This window comes from Rhopalosiphum padi, chromosome 1 (genome assembly GCF_020882245.1).
Source record: "Rhopalosiphum padi isolate XX-2018 chromosome 1, ASM2088224v1, whole genome shotgun sequence".
Lineage (NCBI taxonomy): Eukaryota > Metazoa > Arthropoda > Insecta > Hemiptera > Aphididae > Rhopalosiphum > Rhopalosiphum padi.
The window spans coordinates 60,102,552-60,126,268 of NC_083597.1; the positions used below are offsets into that span (position 1 = coordinate 60,102,552).

The window sequence follows — 23,717 nt, forward strand, 5'->3', positions numbered from 1 at the left end:
ATTGTATGTATTTGAAATGCTATTCTATATAACTACGATAACGTGTCGATCATATTCGTATTTCGTAGAAATTAACTTAAATTTATAAACTAAATAATAGTGCCATCGTATGTCATCATAATAAGCTTGCAGCGATACAAGTGACTATATGAAAACACATATCACTATCATCCTTCAAAAATTTCATAGCAAACGTATATTGACCATTATTATTATTATATAATTAATAAAACTTAAGTATAAGCATTTAGTCAAAATGCTACGTCAATATCATATAAGCGACCAAAAAACTCATTTGCATTGGTTAAGTTTAACGTAGTGCAATTATACAGCCTACGAACTTAGTTCAGCATATTTTTTATTTAATGTATGATTCATAAAACTCTAATAAGGCTGACTTTATTGACTACTCCATGAAAATATCACTAGAGTTATTTAAATTTTTTCTGAAGCCAATCACATTAGTTCAAATGAAGTTGTTTTTAAAATTTACGATATTCAAACAAATTAATAATTTACAACCAACAGTAAATAATTACTTAATAATTTAGTTATTAAGTAATTAATTTAATATTAAAAAATATCCCTTTACTGGAATAAAAGGTGTTATTAAAAATAAAGCGACAGCAACTAGATTGCATAGGAAGACTGGTTTCATTTTTGTTTGTGATTATCAGAAATTTCAAAGTTACATTTATTAAATAATATTAAAATAATTGTATTCTTACGAACGGATGTAAACATGAAATAATTTGTATTTGTATGCTATTAAATAGATGAGTATTGACAGTAAACATTACTATTTTTGATTTGTTTCTTCCCCCGAAATAACAAATCTTGGGCTATAACAATGTCTTGTAAAACGAAAGACAATTAACAATTTTACATTAAATTTAGCAAACCATATACATTTATATACATCGATACCAGTGGCCTTGTAACAATCTAGACCTAACTGTAGTATGGTAGCTGATGGGTCAACATTCTAAGTTAAAAATACAAGCATTTAAAAAAAAATATTTATAATAAATGTATAAACTGCTGAATAAATTAATCAGTTAATAACACGTTGAGTTATAATTTTTAATTTTGGAAATCAATTTTAATTTTATAGTTTTCATAATCTGATAAATACTGCCAAAATTATAATTTTATATATTATTTAATTGTATGTTTAAGATAATTTTATCCAAAAAGTTTTTTCCGTCTAACAACATTTTTATTATACACAATTTTTACATATATTATGTTTATTTTTGGCTGACAAAATACATTAAATATTTTCCAACAATTACCTCAATTCATTTTCAGCCGAGAACAAATTTGAAAATCATATATAAAAAAAATTAGGGTTTCGTATAATATATTTCATACGATTAAAAAATGGTAATTCTTCAAAATATGATTCCATAAAACTACGATTTGCATATTAAGCTTTTATTTTATTTTTATTTTTTTTTTTTTTTGTACTTAATGACTCGGAAGGAGGAACTAAAAATCATACGAAAGTGTTACGATACATTATGAACAAAACATTAAGAAAATTAATAAAAATGACAGATAGGACAGTTTCCGAGCATTTAACTCGTTTCAGTGAAAAACTGGTATGTTTCGGTAGAACATTTAAAACAATAATAAATTATAGAATTCAAAAAAATGATTCCAAGCTAACTTTGGTTAAAAACGTATTTACTGACATTTCTCCAAAATTATTTCAAGGCGATTGGTAGTTTTTCCTTCGTTAAGAGTTACTTTTGAAAAAAATCTCACAAAATACATTTTTAAAAGTACTATCTAAACTCGATTTATTATCTATAAACATGCTACATGAAACTTTTTGAGAACTTCTCTACCCAAAAAGTTTTCGCAAAATTGATAAAAAAAAAAAAATCACTGTTGTAGAACTAATACATGTAATTTGACATAATAACAATGATCATAAAATATGTGTGTCTTATTAAATCCAGCAAAAATGAACACATGGCAAATTTATTTAATTCACCATTTATCAGGTAATGATAACATTAGACAATTTTATTCAGTACATTTTTAGTAAAATTTTATTTAGTACTGATGATTGAACTAATTAATTAAATTCGATATATTTCCTTACATCAATAAACTTGATGTTTTAATAATTTTTGTAGTTATTTTATAAATTTAATAAAACAATTTTCAACTTAAAATTAATAAACTAATAAGTAATAGTAATGAATAAAGTTAGAAATTGATTGACAACGACGCAATAGTTTAGCTAATTCATTATATCGGAAATGTTATATTATAGCTCACATATAAAGAAAATATATGATATACTTATTTATTTTAAGATGTGACAGGTATTTTTTAATTCAGTTTTTTGTTACAGTTTTGTTTTTCTGTGGTAGTAAATTCCACGATTTTATTTTGTAGATTTTAACTTTTAAAAATATGTATTTTTAATACTAAAGCAAGATAAGAAAAGAAAAAAGTAAGCAAAAACAAAAATATAATCAGAAAAAGTATTATTTTTTTTTATATTCATATAAACTTCTGCTCAAACGACCAGTGACCAAACTTTTCTGAATGATGATTTCAAATAATAAACCCCAAAAAAATGCTTACTCAGATACTCCAGTCATCTAATGTTTCTTTTTTCAGCTAGTGAATTACGTGATTTGTAAGGATTCTCTTAATTAACACATTATGGTCTCATTTTTTATCTTCAAAAACCGAGAGATGTAGAATTAATAATACCAAGTTATTCTAGCCACTCAAAACATATTTTTTATGTGTAAAATGTGCCATGCTGCATTAAGTCATTTTTCGATTTTTTTATAGTTATTACTACAAGCATAAATAATTATCTATTACATGTTAGCTTAGGACTTCGGCCAATATTCCCTGCATAATATCTGAGCTTTCCGGACACAATCGGTCACCATTCTGGCATGCTAAACATTGTGCATGAATGCTGCACTGGCACGTTTAACGTTGGAATGCGTACTAGCCACTATAGGTATCGGTCTACTGACTGTGGGACTGTAACTATGTATTATGTGGTGTGTGGATCTGGCTGATTGTATACACCGGTTTCAATAATAAGGTACTACATGTGCAATCTTACACAATCGATCTATTCTCGGTGATAATACGCACATTTCGATAAAAACGGTACATTATTATAATATGGTAATGTCGTTGTGCACGTAACAATATCAAGTGTCGGGATGAGCTTAAACAGTACATATTCAGTAACCAATGTAAAACTAGGTGTTTATGAAACATTCATAGCCGTTCAATAATTACCGACAGACTCGAAAGGGAAAAATCTTGAGGAACGGACATCGCGCCGGCGACAGTGAACGACGTCAGGCGTTTCCACGCGACGTTGGAATTCTCGGAACGCAGCAGTGATCGACAGTGACATCGACAACTACAGATTACGCTGAGGATCGACACCGGAGATTGTTGTGCGGCGCTGAGCCTTTGCCTGCACCATCGGGATCTCCTTGTGTGGAGTTGAGCTTTCCCCAGAGCCATTGTACGTCTCCGTCGGTCACGACGTGGTACCTGGAAATTTTTGTGTTGTGTTTTTCAAAGCGCTGCTGCGAGTGCCACAACGATACTGGCGTGATAGACTAAATCATACCTAGAAATATGGGTATGAAGCGAAAATAAATTAATGCAATAGGAAAAAAATTACAAACCACTGATCCAAAAGCTCTACGGAACAAAAATGCTATAAGAATCTGCTTCAAACAATATTTCATGCACGTGAAAATATTTAGTTATAAATAAATACACTAAGTTCAAAATATCAAATTTTTGATTCCTTTCGTACTTAGGATAACAGGTTAAGTTGAGTATTTATTAAAATGCATTTAATAAAATAACATAATATTCTATTAGTGCATATGTATTATATGTAATATGTATTAACGAATTTTAAATATTATATACATATAATTTTAATTTTTTTTTTAATTTTTATAATTGATTATACATGTAGAGGAGTAAAAAAAAAAAAAACAAATTGATCGGCATATCGTGACATTATCGAAAGTTTTACTTAAAGGTAATTAAAGAAATTACGATAATGAAGATTTGTTTTACCTCAGCTGTTATAACGAATACAACACTAACTCAGCGAAACTCTTACCATTATTATAATATTTTTTTTTTATAGTTTAATATCTCAAGAGTAAATAGCATTAAATGCGTATTGTAATTGAGTGGAACTGATGAAACCGCACTGTTTATTGTGTTATACGTTATCGTAAAAATAATTTAATGTAAAATGTATAATAAAATGAAACGTTGACCACGTACGGATAGGGACGACTGCGATAATCCAAGATAATCCAATATCACGTCAAAGTGCGTATCGCCGTCGACCGCTGTGGAAAAAGTTTCCCCGCGGGAAGACGTGTCGTCTATATCAACACCAGTTGGTGATCTGCAGTATTAAAGCGATATCGGGGTGGCGCAACAACAAACACAAGATAAATGGTATATGTTTGTAATATCAATCTGGGGCGCCCCGAGAATTGGACATATTTATTTCATAACTTTTTAAATCTCTATCGTATTGTTTCGTCGTATTCCATGTTTTTCCGTTTTCCCGTTCCGAGTTATACTGCTGTTTAAATAATACCTATACTATTCGTTATGATTAATAATAGAGTTAGTCTGGGCACATAATATTATAATAAAACGCCTGAAATTATAGCATTGCGACGATTTATCAAACCAGTTATGATAGATATTATAATGTTTAGCGCAGTGAGCGTCCGCGCACATATCATTATTATTATTATTATTATTATTATTATTATTATAAAACCCAAATCATTAGCCGCGCGGTATATTATTATAATAATATTATACCATCGTAGCCGGGATTTTGCGACCACTGCGGCGGCGGCGTACACGTAAAATAATTTCGGGGTCGTTTAATGCGTATATGTTGCGCTACATTCCGCGCGTCGTCAACGCCGCCGTAGCCACCGCCACCGCCATCGTTACTACCCTAACCCCTTTGACCGATACACGCATACGCATTCGGAAAATATTCCACGGAAAAGTTTTCCTCTCCCGTCGTTCCTGCCTTTGGTCTCTCTCCGTCTCTCTCCGTCTCTCTCCGTCTCTCTCTGCGCGTATGTCGCCGCTCGCTCTCACTCCATCACTCCGACCATGTCGGTCATGCGGTGATGGTAATTATCGTATTTGGCGCGGGTGTGCGGCAGCATTCTGACCGGAGCTCTGGCGCATGCACCGTCCGGAATAGCGACGAGTAGCGCGAGCGTGCCAGCCTGGTCCACGGGACGAGTCGAAGGCGATAGCGACAACGGCAGATTCGGTGTGTGTGTGTGTGTGTGTGTGTTTGCGCGCGCGCGCTCCCTTGTGTGTGTGTGTGTGTGTGCGCGCGCGCGCGCGCCGGCACAGCAGATAGCCAGTGCGCGCGTCGTCGTCGTCGTCGTCATCGCCGTCATCTCGCCACCCGCGCGCGCGGCGCAATACAAAACACGGTGCACACGCCGCCCGGGCAGAAACGACGAAAACGAGCGCGCGCTTACGGCGTGCAAATATATAGAGGTATAGGCGGGCGGTACGGGGGCGGGGTCTGCGGATCGCGGAGAGTTGCGCGCGCGCTCGGCGGCGGGGCGAGTGCCAGGCAGCACGCACCATCAGCACCACCACCGACAGCACCGACGGCAGCAGCGGCAGGACCAGCGTTGGGAGCAGCCAGCCAGCGGTTGCATCAGCGGCAGCACCAGCACCAGCACCAGCAGCAGCAGCAGCAGCAGCAGCAGTAGTAGTGGCGCGCTTGGACGCGTGTGTATATCTGTGTGTGTGTGTGCGTGTGTGTGTGTGTAAAGAGAAAAACCACGAGCGTCTGTGTGCGTGTGTGTGTGTGTGTGTGTGTGTGTGTGTGTGTGTGTGTGTGTGGTGGCTGCGCGCGCCAAAGACGTTCCGCCGAGTACGTAAGGACAGGTTTTCGTACGCAGTCGTACCGCGGTTACCGCTGTCGCAATACCACTACGCAAAACATCTCATCGGTACAATAGTATAATTTAGTAGTATAACCGTCGGCGATCGCCGTACACGACACTATAATAATACCGTTTCCGAGGCCGAGACGTCGCGGTGTCCGCCGCATAGCTGCTGTCTCGTCGCCCATCGGAAACCGGCTCATCCGCGTTCACCGGTCGCGGACGCCGCGTCTCTGCCGGCCGCAGCGGGCTTTCCTGTCTCCCGTGTATTTCGGCACGTGCCACACACCGACGGACGGCGTCGTACCGGTCCACCGCCGTCACAGTAACGGCACACGAGCGTCCGCCGCCGCTGCCATTAAAATGGACGCGACGGTCGGCCACCGTCCCGCGGACATCCATCGGCGCCCCAACACCGGTGACGGGCTCGGCGACGACCAGCAGCTGGCGTACGGCTGTCAGCGACGACAGGACGACGGACGTCAGAAGGAGCCACTAATCGTTGTTGGCCGCAACACGTCCTGTTGATAGGAGACCGGACGTCGACGACGAGGACGGGTCGTGCGCGCCACCGCAACCGCCGCCGCCGCCGCTGAATGGGACATGGGAATACTCCCGGATCTGCTCATCGTCTACCTAATCATTGCAGGTCAGTAACGTTTTGATATTATCATGATTTTCCGGGGTGTGTATGTTTGTGTTTTGGTTGTTTTCGGTAATTCCGAAGACTATACTTTTAATTAGACGCCGTGACCGCAATGCGTAATCTACAGAAATCCGGTTAAACGGAACGTTTATTTTTAGTATTGCCGCGAGTATTTTCCCAACCACGAGGAACGCATACCGAGAAACTTAACGAAATGTTATTAATTCAAAGGTTATACAGCTATAATATGACTTGACAACTGTGTAGAATCGTATTTTACGAATTCCGCACTTATATAAGAGTAAAAAAAAAAAAAAAAATTAAAACCTATTAACCTGATCTATATTGTGTGATGTATGCCTTTTGATGGTCAATTTAATATTGGAAAAATAAATAACCACAGTTGTTAGGGCTATTTCCTTTTCGCTCTGTAAGCATATTTTTCTGTATTTCGCCTGACAGCTTTGTTCATATTTACAACTGTTGATTTTACCCCACGAGTAGGGGAAAAAAAGACTGCGTTGTCTGTTAATGACGTGTCTGCGATGGGTTTGCAACTAGTTGCACCTGTCAATAGTGATTCATCCGAAACGACATTATGCGCAGGCGGCCACGAAAAAAAAATGTTTTATACTATAATAGTGAGTACAATATATGAATAAGTGTGTGCGACTAGCGCGTGGCGTTTCGGATTTTCTATAAAAACTCATATATTTTAAACACTCCAATTTTACTATAAAAAAAAAAAACTTAAGAAAATATTATGTCACCGGAAGTAATCTATGGTAAATAAGTAGGTGGAATATTGTCCAAATAAAATTATTGCACAAAATCGGATTGTAATAATTTAACGTACGCAATATTAATTAAGTATCTTAACTAAGTTAAGAAAAATATTGTGTATAGCACCACTGTGTATATTAACAATAAAAAATTATTTATCTCTAATGGTTGTTGTACTACTTAGCGAAATGTCGTTCATACCTAGGGCAATATATTTTAATACACCTCTGGTTGTCATTCCTACTTTTGTTTAATAGATTGTGTTTTTGACTATAATACAATAAATTGTATACAAATATTCCTCGAAGCTTTGGAAGATCTTATATAGGTTCGTTTATCAAACCATATAGGTTGCTATATGGTCGTTCATATAAACAATTTATCAAAAACTTTTATAATATTATAATATATATAAAGATACATATCAATGTATATTTTTAGCTTCTATACTGAAAAATTACCTTTACTGATTTTGACGAAAATTTCAGAAACTATTGTTAGAGGCATAAAGATAATTTAATGAGTAGTTTCAACCAAATTTTATATCCCAGCCATCATAGACGGATTTTTCAACTCGGTCGAATAAATTTACAAAGTAAAGTACACCGACGTCGATTTGTATGTGAACTGAGGTACACTATAATACTGAGATATACCTATTTAATGCCGTATTTTTCCCGGACGAAGTAGTCTGGAAGTATATATTTTTAATAACCCATTTTCTGCGTGAACTATTTCACAATTACCTATGTCAATTTAATGTTGAAAATCAGATAACCTTCGCTGTATTTTGCTTTAAAAAATATGTCAAAAATATTATATTTATATTCGTTTACAATACGTTGTATTAAAAACATGATGTATGTCTTTAAATAAATAACATTTTTTGAAATATTTATATTTTTCAAAATTGAAAAATAGTTAAAAATTTTAATGAAGTTCGCATTTTTTTAATATTTAAAATATTTATATTTATTTTTTACTCATGTCATATTATTTGAATTTAATTAATTAATTAATTAATAATTTATATAAATACATACGATTAAAAAATAAATGAAATTAAAAAGAGAACCTGAGAATTCGTAATCGATGATTATACAAGTTCTTTTTTTTTTTGTACGTATTTAAACTGACAAGAAAAGCCCTTTGACTTCCTAACCTAAATTTATACAAAACACTTTAATTCAAATTTATCGATTTAAAAAAGCTAAACCAATACAATCATTAATCTTTAAATTATCAATTGAACATTAATTTTTTAAGTTACAGTTATACTAAATTCGGAAAAAATACAGTTTAAATATAATTAAATGGAAATTGAATCTAGAATAAATCAAAATTTATTTTTAATAATATTAGTATCTTATATGAAAATTTTGAATTGACATAAAGCACATTGTTAATATAATATAATTATAAATATTTGTCAATTATTAGTTTTAATGTATAGTTGATTTATTTGTCGTCTACATTATTTAAATTAAATTTGAATTAAAACGATAGTTATCATCTTCATATATTCTAATCCTACTTTTTATTCATTGATATTCTATGTTATGAATATTTACCATTGCTAATTTTAATATACAATTCAATAAATTATATAATTTATCTAAAACCCTATATGAATGCAAAACTTTTACAATGATATGATTTATTATAAATTTTTCCAAAGAAAATATTAAAATTAAAAGATGGTAAATTAATTATCAATAATTAATAACTGGTATTTGAGTGATATTGTACAATTATACTGAGTAAAGATTAACTTGTAATATGTATTTTAATGTAAGGTTTGAAGATTTAGAATAAATTAATTTTATATAAATATTAACTTTAATAAATTACATGCCTGCATACAGTGATGAACAAGTTATTACTCGAAAAACTGTAACTGATTAAAGTTTTACTAAAATTGTGTGTCTGTTAGTTCCCAAATACGAGATACTTTGAAAATTTGTAACTGATTACACATTACAGTTAAAGTAATTTAGTTACGTGTCACTTAATTATTTACGTTTATTTCTAATAATGGCACAAACAAATTAATGGACTCATGATAAAAATTTGTTTTGTACGTTAGTATAAATTAAATTAAAAAGTTCTTACATTGAAATTTATTAAAACATTGGTTAAAAAATATTACATACCTGGTGTAATAACTTATATATATATATGGTTAGAGCGTAGTATTACATAAAAAAAATGTACGAACTTTAAATTAAAAACTAAAATATATTACGTTGACACAAAATATTAATGGACAGTACACAATTATACATCAATATTACTAATCTTCTATACTAAAAATTAAATGTAAAAACCTACATTAAATTAAATGATGTATTTACCATTAATAACACAACAAATACTTACCATTTTAAACTTTTAATATCTCTATAATAATATTATTGAAAACTGAAAATAAATAAAATGATAAATACCTAGTCAGTATATGAAATAACACGTATAATCAAAATGATTTTGTTTAAATCTTAAATATTTGCAATATTTATTTTATAGTTTAACACCTATATGAGGTACAGTGGATATTATTATAGTTTAAAATAAATCAACAGACAAATATATATATTTATTATAAATTTGATCATAATTAAAGTAAACATTTTCTAAACCAATATATGACTTGAGCAATGGTATTAATAACGTAATTTTTAGTATTAAGCAGGATAAATGAAAACAGATATTGTTTTTAGACTTGAACATTGAAACACGGAACCCAATTATATACAACAATTCAGAAAAATTTAGTTAACTATTTAATATACTATACAATGCATATAATATACAAATAATACATCAGGGTAATTATATCACTATGATGAAGAGTATGATTAAATAAATATGCAATATAGTTTTTTCGATATTTTTTAATAAAACGAACTTTCATATTAATGTTAATTATATATAATTTTCCAATTTTCAAAAATTATTGCAAAGCTACAATAAAAAATGTAATCAGTTGCATTTGAATATCACTGGATTTTACTTGAAAATTACGTGACTTATTACAAATTAGAAGTTACAAATACAATTTGATTATGTAACTTTGATACGTCATATTACTGATAACTGCCTAACCCTGTTTAGAATCTACATAACTTTTGGACACTTTTATAGTATAAATGATGTTAGAATATAATAGAATACCTATATTATTATAATAATATTTTATTTTTTAATATCAGTTTTTAGTTGACGATTGGTATACATATACTATTTCAATCCACGTTTACATATAAATGTCTACACATTATTTCCTAAAGTCTTGTCAAACTATCACCCAAAAGAATATTTCCGATTTCGAAAACTTCCGATGCATTGATTCAGCATATATTTCTATTTCCTTTTACACGAGAAATTATTGGCGCAAGACGAACATTGAGCATGAACACCAGGAAAAGGAAATATGAACAGTTGCTAAATGCAAATTATAATGTATTCAGTAAATGAATGAACATTGTTTACATACGAATACGGGTACAAAAGTTGTATTCTCGATGTGATATTATCACATACTGTTCATAACACGAATGCCTTGAAAAAGCAACGTTAAACGTTAAACTACGGTACGTCTACCAGTTAAAGAGTGATAAAGAAATGAGTGGAAGTGGGAGAATAGCGCCATGCCTGATAGTTGATCCTATGCTATGGGACATAAACATTACTTTGCCTCGTTCCACGTACAAAATTATTTTTTTCTTTCTGTCGTCGTCGTTACCATCTTTTTCTCTAAATGGCCGACAATCGAGTTACAAAAGTAATAGTCTATTCAAACACATCTGCGAGCCGAAACGATTTTCCCGAATAAAAAGTTTTGTGACTCTCGTGTAAAAGAACTCCACCATCATCGTGTTTGCCGGCGACAACGAGAGCGTTTATGGGTCGTCGACTGGCGGTGGCATATAATGGTAGCGGGTGGTCTACCCCCTCCGTGACAAGTGTACGGTACAGCGCACTGACTTTGTACTTAAAAACTAAAGGTGTGGTGTATAGCAATAGGAGCGAGAGAGTGAGATACATACAGGGTGAGAAAAATACGGAGAAAGACAGAAAGAAAATGAAAGAGAGAGAACGAGTGGCAGTGTTTAAGGGACGGAAAGGAAACGAGGTGGGGTGCCAACACGGTACCTACATAAAGAGTCGGTCGAATATTATTTTTTTTTCCTTTTCTCACTCCAAGTTTAAGTACTTCGGGAAATATCACCTAAGAGTTTGCTCGGCGTTCCGGATGCAAAAGATTAAGAGACGAAAAACTAAAACGAAATGATTCTACTGCGACCGGCGTGCTGGCGTTAACTTAAAACAAGTTTTTCTTGACGACCTCGTCGTTTATGAACGCATGAAACGGGAGGAGAGTAGTCAAAGCAAAGGATCTACATAGAGGTCTTGCTACGGCACGACGCCGTTAACGCCAGTGGTTTTTTTTTTAGGCTTGATTAAATTACCGTTGATGCTCTACCCGGCAAACCACCTTCTGCTGCTGCCGTGTATAAATGTATGTATATGCATACGCACCACAACGGTCGGATAAAAACTAAAAAAAATTGTATTTTCTATTTGATTTATGGTGTACTGAAAACTTTTGTTTAAAACATTTCGTTCCATCTATTTAACTTTATGCATAATAATATACTGTTTTCCTTCCTTGAATATTTCCAAGAGAAAATTTCATCCGACAAACATTTATATTTAATTATGATTTATGTGTTCAAGAAACGGTTTCATTTTTCGTTTTAGTTCTTATTTTCAATTATTACAGTCTGTTGTACACTTGTTTTCACAGTCGTTTAAATTCATTGCTACCGCGGCGCAAGCGTAAAAATCACTTAATATGAATTTTAAATATTATGATTGTATTATTTTCATGACGTGTGACGGTATTCATAATTTTATTGGCTGCAGTGAAATACATGATATACTATTATATCTTAGAAATAAATCAAACACGTGATGTATTAATACGAATTAATGTATAGCTCTAATTTAGTACGTATAAAAGATTCTGAGCGGAGCGATAAATATATTGATTTTATCATGATATATTTTTTTGAATGAATGAATGAATAAATATACGATAAGTTAAAGATAAAATACTTCGATTTTCAAAAATTTTGAAATTTAAAGAGGTGTCAAACTTAAAAAATCTCATTACTTATTTTTATAATCCGGAAAATGAATATAAAATTAAAGTTAGATTAATCCAATTTTCAACAAAATCAGTTTTGTTCAATTGATGTACCTCATAAATGAAAAATTTTTACCAAATGTTTTATTACTATTTTTTGTATAAATATTGATTAAAAATTATTTTCTAGATGAAAATGCTTGAAACTTTATTACAAAGCTTCTCATACGTTGTTAATTTCTTAAATAAAAAAATATTAAAATTTATAGTCACAATATTTTTTATAAGCGTGTTAAGCTATAATGTTAACAATATTAATGAAATACACAAAAGTAAGCAAATTGTTTTGTGATTAGAAATGTATAAAAATTTTGTTTTTATACCTAAGATCTAAAAATCTAATACAGAGTTCTTTATACATTTTTCAACTCAAATAAAAAAAAAAATCTACTGGAAAGCCAAATTAATTATTTATGACTTTATGAGCATTCAAATGTTTTTGCTATTCGATATTCACCCGTAAAATAACTTTATCTCCTCAAAGAATTATTGATATTTTATTGTATTTCAAAAAAATAATAATAATAATAACAATAACAATAAATACTTTAAATTTTCACTAAAAGTTCATATGAATATTTCATAACACAGTACAATTCTCAAAACATTTTAACTCTTTTTGAGTTATTTTTAGCATAAGAAATTTTCAATTATTTTAAGTGTTTTTACTTATGTGGTACAATACTTATGTATTTACAATTTGTGGTGACGGAAAATGTAAATATGTGTTATTATACTGGTGATAAACGAAAAAGTCGATTTTGGTAGAAAAAGTTAACGCCCTTATAAAGTTTTATCATAAACAAAAATTGTTTCTTCTCTGTCTTGATTGCTACATCAAAGTTTTATTTTTAAGTTTCTGATGACATAAATAAACAATATTAAGTACCTATTAATTCGATAATTAATAATAATTTTACGTTTTTATGTTGTTTAATACACTAAATTAATTGTTACGTTAAATATTGAAAAAATATATCAATTATAAACCATAACATGTCTTTAATCTGACAATATAACTATTGGGTAGTTACTTTCTATAGTTACTTGCAATATATATATACTAATATTATAGTATTGTAAATTTAAAAATTAAATCAAAAATTATGTTATACTGTATGTGATATTTCATTGATTGTGGATTGATATCTTATGTGGTTAATATGTCCATTTAATTGTAAGAAGGGATTGGTACTTATGAAAATGTTACTCAATTCCGAATAGCTGTTGGAACAGGACTTAAATCTAAGTATAGTGAATGCTATTAAGTCATGTATGAATAACTTGCCAGTAATACCTGCATATGATTTCGAATTAACATTTTAAATATATATATTTTTTTTTTTTTGTATTTAAATAAAACGATGCCAGCAGTAGTTATTGGGTAATATTAACAAGATTAAATTCCATACATAAATAAATATATTAATTATTATAGATAATATAAAAAGTATAACAATGCACAAATAATAATATAAAGACTATTTAAATACCAGATGGTACGATAAAGAGAGTTATATCATGTTGATTAGATCAGTGGGAACGATAAATTTGATTGAGGCAGAGATAAAGTTGAGGTCCACGTTGATTGATGCAGCGAGAGATTCCGGCAGCATATAATGTTCTCCGTCCCGGTCGTATACGGCATTTGGTAAAAATATATATTTAATACGGAGGCAGTGCATATTAAAACAAATTGATGAAAATTGTTTTTAAAAATCCGATATGATAATAAATGTCTCAGTATAAATTATACAATAGCTTACAAATCATATCAAAAATGAGGTAAAAACAAAAAAAGTGAGCAAGTAGGTAACCACTCTTCTGTACGGTAGGTGTTGAATAATATACCTTGTCATTGAGTCACTGTAGTGGACGAGTTAAATTTGAATTCAACGATAAATCATTGCTTACGAAAAGCGATTCTGAGCGGAAACAGTCTGTCAGCCTATATTTCACAATATATTTATATTGCAATTGCTATTATAGTTATATATTTTATAATCCGTATTATGGTACATTGAATTAATATTCGTAAAAAAAAAAATACATTTATTATATATTAAATTATTATAATAGTTTATATTAAATATATATGCATAGCATTATATATTATCGTATATCATATAATTATACAGTAAATACTGACTTACCGTATATCGATGTGAATAAGTTTGTTGTTTAAAATAGACAAAAAAAGCTTTTAAGCTATAAATTAATTCAAATAATTTGAGAAATTTCATTATGTGTAGTAAATAATGATATAGTTATCAAAAAAAACTGTTAAGTTTTAAGTTTCTACCATTAAAATATCCTAATTAAAACAAAATTATTAAACTAGAAATCGTTATTTTACGTTTAAAAATCCGTTTAAACATTAGGTACTCAAATAAAATAATTGTGCAATTGCGGTCAAATTTTTATAATTTTTAAAGGGAAAATCTATAAAGAAAACAGTTTTTAAAGGTTATCTAACATTAGATATAAATATTTAACAGCAAAATAAATTGAAAAATTTTCTGATTTTTATTTCGTTCAATTTTGAACTTTGTTTATTATTATGAGTATAAAAAAAAGTGACAATTTATTTTATATTTTTATTATCTAAAATTCTAAAACGACGGCTTACGTGAAATCTTGCATTAAATATTCAGGGCTTTTTCTCACAAACAAAAGTTTAGTTGTGTATAAATTAAAAACAAATTTAATAAAAATCAACACTTTCAAATATCTAGCACAAAAAGAACCAAAGTACTACATATAACTACGAAAATTCTAGGTGTTCCACCACTCGAATGATATACTTAAAAATTTTCTCAATTTTCGGTTTCAGATTACGATGTACTTAATAATGTTTAATATTTTTTTGGTATAAAAAAAAATGTTTTTGGTTTTCAAATGAAAAAAAAACTACTGCGTTTAATTTATAATAATAAAAATCATATTATTCAAAACAGTGAGTTATAACGAAACGTTGTAGACTGACTTTGCAGAGAACCGATATTAAAATTGAAATTTACTAAGTGTAGATTTATGTACCACTCAATCCTCATTCGTAACAATTCACTTTAATATAAATAAATTACCTGATATTATAGCACAGTGGTAAATAGCCATTAAATTCTAGTATCGAAGTAAACATTAAAATAAATTAAACCAAATGGCATATGAGAAGGTAAAACTAGTCAAAATTAAAGTATGATATGGATATAACATTATTAAATTTATGATTTCTGATCAGTTACACAATGTTATAGTGTAAGACAAATAACACATTCCGTAAAATTTGACCATTATCGATTTTAGCATAAAATATTATTTTATTTTATCAATATTTGTTCATCGTATAAATTGTGATCTGTTACTGAAATGACAAATGAATATGTTCACTCTGTGAATATTTACTTAATAACTATTGCCATTGTCATTCTCAATCTATATGAATCTAATTAAATTATCAGTATACAAATATTTTAGCAACCGCTCATTTAAATACATACACATTATTATAAAGAAAGTAAGGTAAACAAGATTTTATAATTTTATGCCATGCCAATAAATGCAATTAATATAATTATTTGATGTCATTATATTAAACCAATATAGTATTAAGTACTTTAAATAATTTCGTATATTTACTTATTATAATAAAAATAAATATTAAATTTCAATAATAAAAAATTATTATTAAGTTAATTTAAATAATACATTTTTTATTTTTAAATAAACTATTTTATAATTAACCAAGAATGATAAATACTTTACAAAAAACTGTAGCTTTGAATAGTATAATACATTATGTAAGAAAGGTAGTATAACCTATGATACATAATATTCCGTCAATAAAGCACTATAAAATAATTATCTATATTAATAATAAAATGATAGAGGTCTGCCGTTGTGCGTGCATAATGCAAAAACTACTAGAGACTTTGAAAAACAATTTTAGTTTTACTTCTTAGATGCTTAGTCTTTGTCCAAAAAAAATTATCTTCATTTAATATAAAATTATTAAAGCTTAAGATTTTTCAGGATCTATGAATTTATCTTGCTTTATTAAATTAAAAAAAAAAATTGTTGATGATGATTGATGAAAGATTGTTGACTTTGTTAACGTAGATGAAAAAATAACAGTTATTAATAGTTATTAGAAATTAATATTTATGTGAATATCTATATTATCTAAAGTAAATAAGTCGGACATTTAGATGCAATTTGTGTCACACATAGGTACATAGCTTAATTATCTTTAGGCGCTTTATCTGTCGGCTAACATTAAGTAATGGATATTATTTGTAATGCCACCAAAAAAAAAAAAAAAAACTAAATATTAGAAGATCAACCAGACCATGGCAATTATTAGCCATTACGTCTGATGAAACATCTAAGATCAAAACGGAAGTCAGAAAACTAACCGGATCAATACCTCTACTTCAAGAGCTGCTGAAACAGTAGAACGAACGAGGCACACGATGGGAATCTGAACGCTTGAAGCAAAGTTAATTAAGAACGAGAATCGATCCCAAAAAACCCGTGTTCGATTTCTATAATAACTACGATTACGATACGGCGATATTGTCATTGGTCCAATTATTAATTAAAATCCATCAAAATCTATAATATTATTTATCCACTTACGTTTCGCATTATACAACCAAATTTAACCAGTATTTAATGCATTCTTTATGGGCAACGAAGTTCACGAGGACAGCTTAATAAAGCTTAATGATATATTTATAAAATATTATAGTTTTAATAATATAATTAATTTAATTAGAAAATAAATAGTATTATATCTAATAAACCAACCAGCGACGTGATTTTAGCTGAAATTTTGTTGAAATGTTATGTTTTACGTCATTTAAGGTTAAATTTTGAGTGGTGATAATTTTTTAGCTACCCCCCCCCCCCCCACAACCTAAAACGAAATCGAATTCGCCTCTAAAATCCACAATCGAGATTCTTAGCCGGAAGTTAATCTATGATGAATACGATTGTATAAAATATAAATATAAGCTATTTATTACTAAAATATTTTACTAATATTATACATTTCCTTGAATAATGTATTTATTTTGAAGAAGTAAACATAATTTCGAAGTTTATTTCTGACATAAAAATAACGATTATTGCAGTCATTTGGGCGGTTGCCTCACATGCTGTATAAGAGGGTGAAACCAGCTCAGGACAATGGGTTTTATATTATATGTATATATAAGATGTAAATGTGTGTTTGTGTGTATCATGGAGTGATTTACCGAGGGGCCGTGTTTAAAATGGCACTCTAACTACACTTTTGTGTCTGATGAATGTTATTGTTCACGTCTCATACGAACGCGTATCTTTATTTTTCAAGTGGGTTCTCATTCTCGTATACTCTCATCCACATCTTTTACGCTCGACCAAAGGACTTAAACACCGAGAAAATCGGTAGGGTAATTTCAATGGGAATAAAAAAAAAAAAATATTGACCATTATCTTAACGATACCAAAAATGTAAGTAAATATAGTTATTATGCTAATAACAGCGTGAGTTAATTAACTGCGATATACAAAAAGAATTATCGTCAGAATAATATGTATTTCAAAATAAAAAAATATGTCATCACACATAGTACATATTATAAAAATAATTACTATTATAATTTTACAAATTTCAGATAGTAATACTCAAATATGTTTATAATTATTAAGTTATTTATTCTAAAAATAACTAATAACTAAATATTCTAATATTTTCAAGTTTAAACTAACTAAATTACTTTCCTATTTAAAATAGATAAACTACATTTAAAAATAATAAAAAAATAATAATTAACCCTTAAACAATATACTATTGATGAGAACTAATATGATTTGTTCTTAAGTATCAAGTATGCTATAACTATAAATGTTTTAAAGTAGGTACTTATTTAATTTACAAAGGCTTAAATGTGAAAATACAATTTCAATATTATAAAATCATACAAATTTAATATAAAACAGTTATTGATTCACTTCTTATCATAACAATCAAAAATCGAAAAATTCGTACGTTTACGAAGCCGTTAGTCTCACTTATATCTTATAATATGGATTATTCATTTAATATTAGTTAGTGATTTTCTTATTCTATTATATTATTTATCATATTATTTTATAATCAAATTAATTTTGTATTTTTTAGATTAATTTATAGTGTTAAGTTTATTAAGTTCTAATACATAAAAACAATAATTCATTGTACATTTTTTTACATGTAACTTAATTAAAGCTATTAGTACAATTTAAAATGTTCTAAAAATATCTATAAAACCAAAATCAGGTATTGTCATCTTCTTAAGTAATTTATAGACATGATGAATAAGTCAGTTAAATTATAAGATAATTAAATGCATTATTCACTAGCTTTATAAACATTTTTTATTTCTTTAATTTGATTTTTAAATAAGTTAAATAAGTTATTAAGGTAGGTATTACATTTCTAACGAACTTTTGCAACCATCACTAACAGATTATAAACTGTCTATGGCATAGAATCTTAAGTTTTTCCAGAAAAAGTTTATAAGTAAAAAAATTTTATAACTTAACATTTTTAATATTTTATTTACCTTTTTAACACATAAATTATAAAAATTATTTACAAGTTAATGACTTTTTAATTTGATGATAATAAGTTTTATTTCTGAATAAAAAAAGTGTATATATTTATAAAAATGAACTATTACGTTATTACATGGTTTTTTAATACTAATATATTTTAGTTGTATACATTAATTTTAAATGTCTATTTCAAATAAATACCAATTGATCTACATCTACAACTATTATAATGATTGGTATAAAATATATTTGCATGGTATAATATTAATTTTTTAACTTACTTTTGCATAAACTATAATTTTATTGTATTATTATCTATTTGTTTTACTTCATATAACTAAATCGTTAAATTAAAAGTTTTTTCATTGTTTTAAACAACTGCAATTAAGTTAAAAAAAAATTTCTAAAACCAATTATGAATACTTGACTAAGTCTAGTCTAATAAAGTAGTAAAATGTTCATACTATAGCTATACAACTATCGTCAGTTGGATTTCAATCAATCTTGAATTCTTGTAAATGTCCTTATATTTGGTATACAGAGTACAAATTGATTAAGGAAAGAAAATTTTCTTACACGTTAACATCGAAATAATTACAAATACTAACAATCTTGTCCCTTTTATCAACATTTTGCTAAGATCCAATTTAATTGAAAATGTTCATTTTTATCTATTTTACATAAAGTAATATTAATAATTTTATCATCGGTTAGTAATGCATATTTTTACAACATCTTCTTTGACAAAAATTAAATCAAATTAAAATGAAAAACAATTTCGTAAATAAATAATTACTCATATCATAAAAGCTATTAATGTTAAAATTGCATACTTTTTCATTTCAATACTAACTCATAACTTCGTTATAATTTTACCATAAAGCATTTAATTTATATGAATTTATAGTAAGTATTAGAAACTATATCAACAGTGGCATAAACTAGTGATATGCATCCAATAATATTTCTATATTAACTGATTAGTTTAAAAAAAGATTTTATCAAGCCTTCAAGTAAAAAAAAAAATCAACAGATACGTTTATTATGAAGTTTGTGTGATTCTAGCAATCTAGCTACGAATGATTGGTATACTGATATGATATATATCTTATTCATGAAAAAATATAAAAAAAAACCCAGTACTGTCTGTATCTTTTATTCTTCAAACATAATAGTACATTGCAATGAAAAAAATATATCTGTTATTAAAGCCATTTACCAGTATTTTTTTCATCAACAAAATCCAGGGTTTCAGGCTTTAGTCCTTCAGATAATAAAATAACTGTTTCATAAAAAAAAAAAAAAAAACATTGGTTTAAACACAATCAAAACTAAATTTTAAATAATAAAAATTAATAAACTTTATTATAAAAGATAAAATTTAAATTATCTTGTATGTGTGTGTTTTTTTTTTTTTTTTGCAACTACTAGTTTATTTGATGGCAGCATTAAACATAAGTCCATTTCCAATCAAATTCAATACTTAAATAAATTTATATTCATATTTCTTGTCCTTTATTATTTTTGTATAGATATTGTTTGACTAAAAATTAATAAATATCTAGAGTAAATTATTTAACTTCCCAGAGTATTTTCAATAGTAATATTTATAATATAGTATCTACATATACAATCCATAAAGTTACAAGTGTACAAGTTTTGTACATCGTACATGTTTTTTTAGGCACCTTTATTTAGATAATCATTATTGCTAATGAGTACAATTTGATGTTCATAATAAATTCATCATGCAAGTAAAAAACTCAATAAGATAAATTTTTAAAAATGGAACTAAATTTAAAATAAATTTAAATCGTCAATTGAATACAAAAAATTGCAAGTCTTATAAATATAATTTATTTATTATTTAATATGGCTTATTTAAAAAATATATTTTTTTAAATTTAAGACTAATAACAATAATAATTTTATATACATAATGTTAAAAAGATTTAAAAATATTGTTATTGATACGGATCACGTAATACTTGGTATTTTAAATTAATACTTAAGGACAATTAAAGTGTATAGTTTTAATTTTTTAATACTCAACCTACGAATTTATAAAATTTAAAAATATATTAATGAAAAATAAATTATGAAAATTCCCTATTCTGTCTACAATTGTTAACAATTATTTGAAATAATTATTTTTTTAAATTTATTTTAAATTCTTAAACTTGTATTAAAGTAATTAATGAAACTAAAACCATTCACCTTACTATAATCTTTGAACGGATTAAAAATACCTGTTTTCAACAATTTTATGACCTTTGAATTAATCAAAATTGATTTTTTGTTGTTGAAAAAATTAAATTTTTCCGTGAACAATCAATATAACTTATAGAAATTCTTATATGAAATATAATGAGTTAACTTTGACTAATATTCGAATAATTTGTTTTCATAAAATCCTGAAAAAAAAAAAGAAAACAAATTGAGCCGTTTATTTGATTGTCATTTAAAACTATTGTGTCTGACATCATTATTTACTGTGTGATGATATGTGACGTGTTTGACGGATTAACTATACTTTAGTACAATAGTATCAGCTGAATGGATAACGATACTAAAGGAAAATATCTGAGCTATATCACAAGAAATATATCATGTTGGCAGACAATTTTACAAACATTTGTTACCTACTTAAATGCAAACATAAACGTAGATAGGTACATCAATAATTTGTATTTTTACATTAAGTTTTTATATTATAATATATAGAAGCAATATTATATAATACCTACTATATTGTTTGAGATTTATATATTGATATATATATATATATATATAAATTGCTTAAAATCTGAATATTTTAGTTTAGGAAATTATTATGCAGTTTAAATTTGAATTTTTATATTATGTGTTTTACATTTTTATTATTAAAATATTATATTTTAGCAGGATGCGACGACTAATTATAAACATGTTAAGTTTCTATACTTCAGTGAAATATACGTATTCGAATTAAAGAAATACTTTTGAAACTATGCTCGTAAAAGCCTAATGAAAAAAGTTCTACCCAAATATCCTAGAAATGTTTATACTCTCTCAAATCTTTTCAAAATATTTAGTACCTATAGTCAGTGTAAATAAATAACTGCGTTCATGCTTGATAGTTTTCTTATGTATTAAATTTAATAGTAAATAAAGTACGATTTATTCTTTAAATAATTATTTCCATACAACTTTATGTACTTTTTGCCATGCAACTTATAAGATATAATTATTACTTCCCAAAACATTATCCGTAGTAGTAAAACTACTCATTAACTCACGACACAAATATATTGATATTCTTGATATTACGTAAAAAACATATTCTTTCTGAACATAATATAAATACTATAATAATATAAACTGTGTATTTTTGTAACTATCACTTAGAAATGTTGTTAATTGTCGAATATTACATAATTTCGTATGCCGTCATTTCGATAATATGTTATAAAAAATATAAAAATATATGTATACACATTTAATATAGGCGTAAGTAGGTACGACATAATTACTTAACTACACTTTTAAACGACTTTTCTAACCAAAACAAAAAAAAAATATATACAAACTTCAATATCCTATTGTATCGACAAAAACATTATGTTTTTAATACATAATAATATATGTACAGTAAGTAACCGGGAACGAATTTATAATTGGAAAGATTTTATTTAGAGTGTATTGGATTTTCCAATTTAACCATTCTGTCGTCATTGGTCTTGATAGGACTTTAATCACATTTTATCGTAATATGTTCTGCGCGGCATTTAAATAGCAATAATCGTTGTTAATCCGATAGGCTTTCAAATTCATCGTACTGTCATTATCAATCGTCTCCTTTGAATCCAACCAATTACTTCCCATACGATTATAACTGACAGTAACAGACATCCTTCAGGGTATTTCGTAATGTGAAAAATGAACGTTGCAAATACTGTAAGCAATAAAAATCAAAATAAATCTGTTCAGATCAGTACAGAATCAAAAAAAATAAAAAATATATTATTTAATTTATTCACGCCTACTTCTTTTTATGAACTTTCAACAAGAAGTTGTTAAAGCTATCAATTACAAATTATAATTATACAGAATAATACATTAGAAAAATAAATTATGGTTATTATATTGATTATGGAATAATATGAGTGTTAGATACAGCGGTGATAATAGGTAGATCGTAGATGTTAGGTTGGAAAGAAAATTTTATAATGCTAATTCGATGTTTGAATTTTGAGCTAAATTATTAGGCTTAAGGCTAAAATTAATAGAAGTATATGACTTGCATGAGGAGTATTGAAGAGGGGCTCAGAAAATATTTTTGAGGATTAGCGTTATATTTTCGGTGCCAATTAAAATATTAAAATATTACTGTACATTACTCATTACGTACTATAATACCATAAACGTCGCGTTTCAACGATTTTATCGAAAAGACAATATTTCCTTACGTTTTAAAAAAAACTAACTTTTTTTATTTATGTTTTATCGCAAAAACATTTAATGTGTATAATCATATTCT

At 28.5% G+C, this 23,717-nt stretch overlaps 1 protein-coding gene across 4 annotated transcripts in view; it reads left to right on the forward strand.

The window, feature by feature from the left end:
* The first annotated feature begins 5,634 nt into the window (after nucleotides 1-5,634).
* Nucleotides 5,635-23,717, forward strand: part of LOC132918574 (acetylcholine receptor subunit alpha-type acr-16-like) — a 73,297-nt gene continuing 55,214 nt past the window's right edge. Inside the window, exon 1 of one of the 4 annotated variants that reach the window (XM_060979881.1) lies at nucleotides 5,635-6,624. In XM_060979881.1, the coding sequence (XP_060835864.1) occupies nucleotides 6,579-6,624 (46 nt within the window). In that variant the 5' untranslated portion in view covers nucleotides 5,635-6,578. The remainder of the gene's footprint in view (nucleotides 6,625-23,717) is intronic. The other 3 variants (XM_060979884.1, XM_060979885.1, XM_060979882.1) reach the window with 3 other exon arrangements.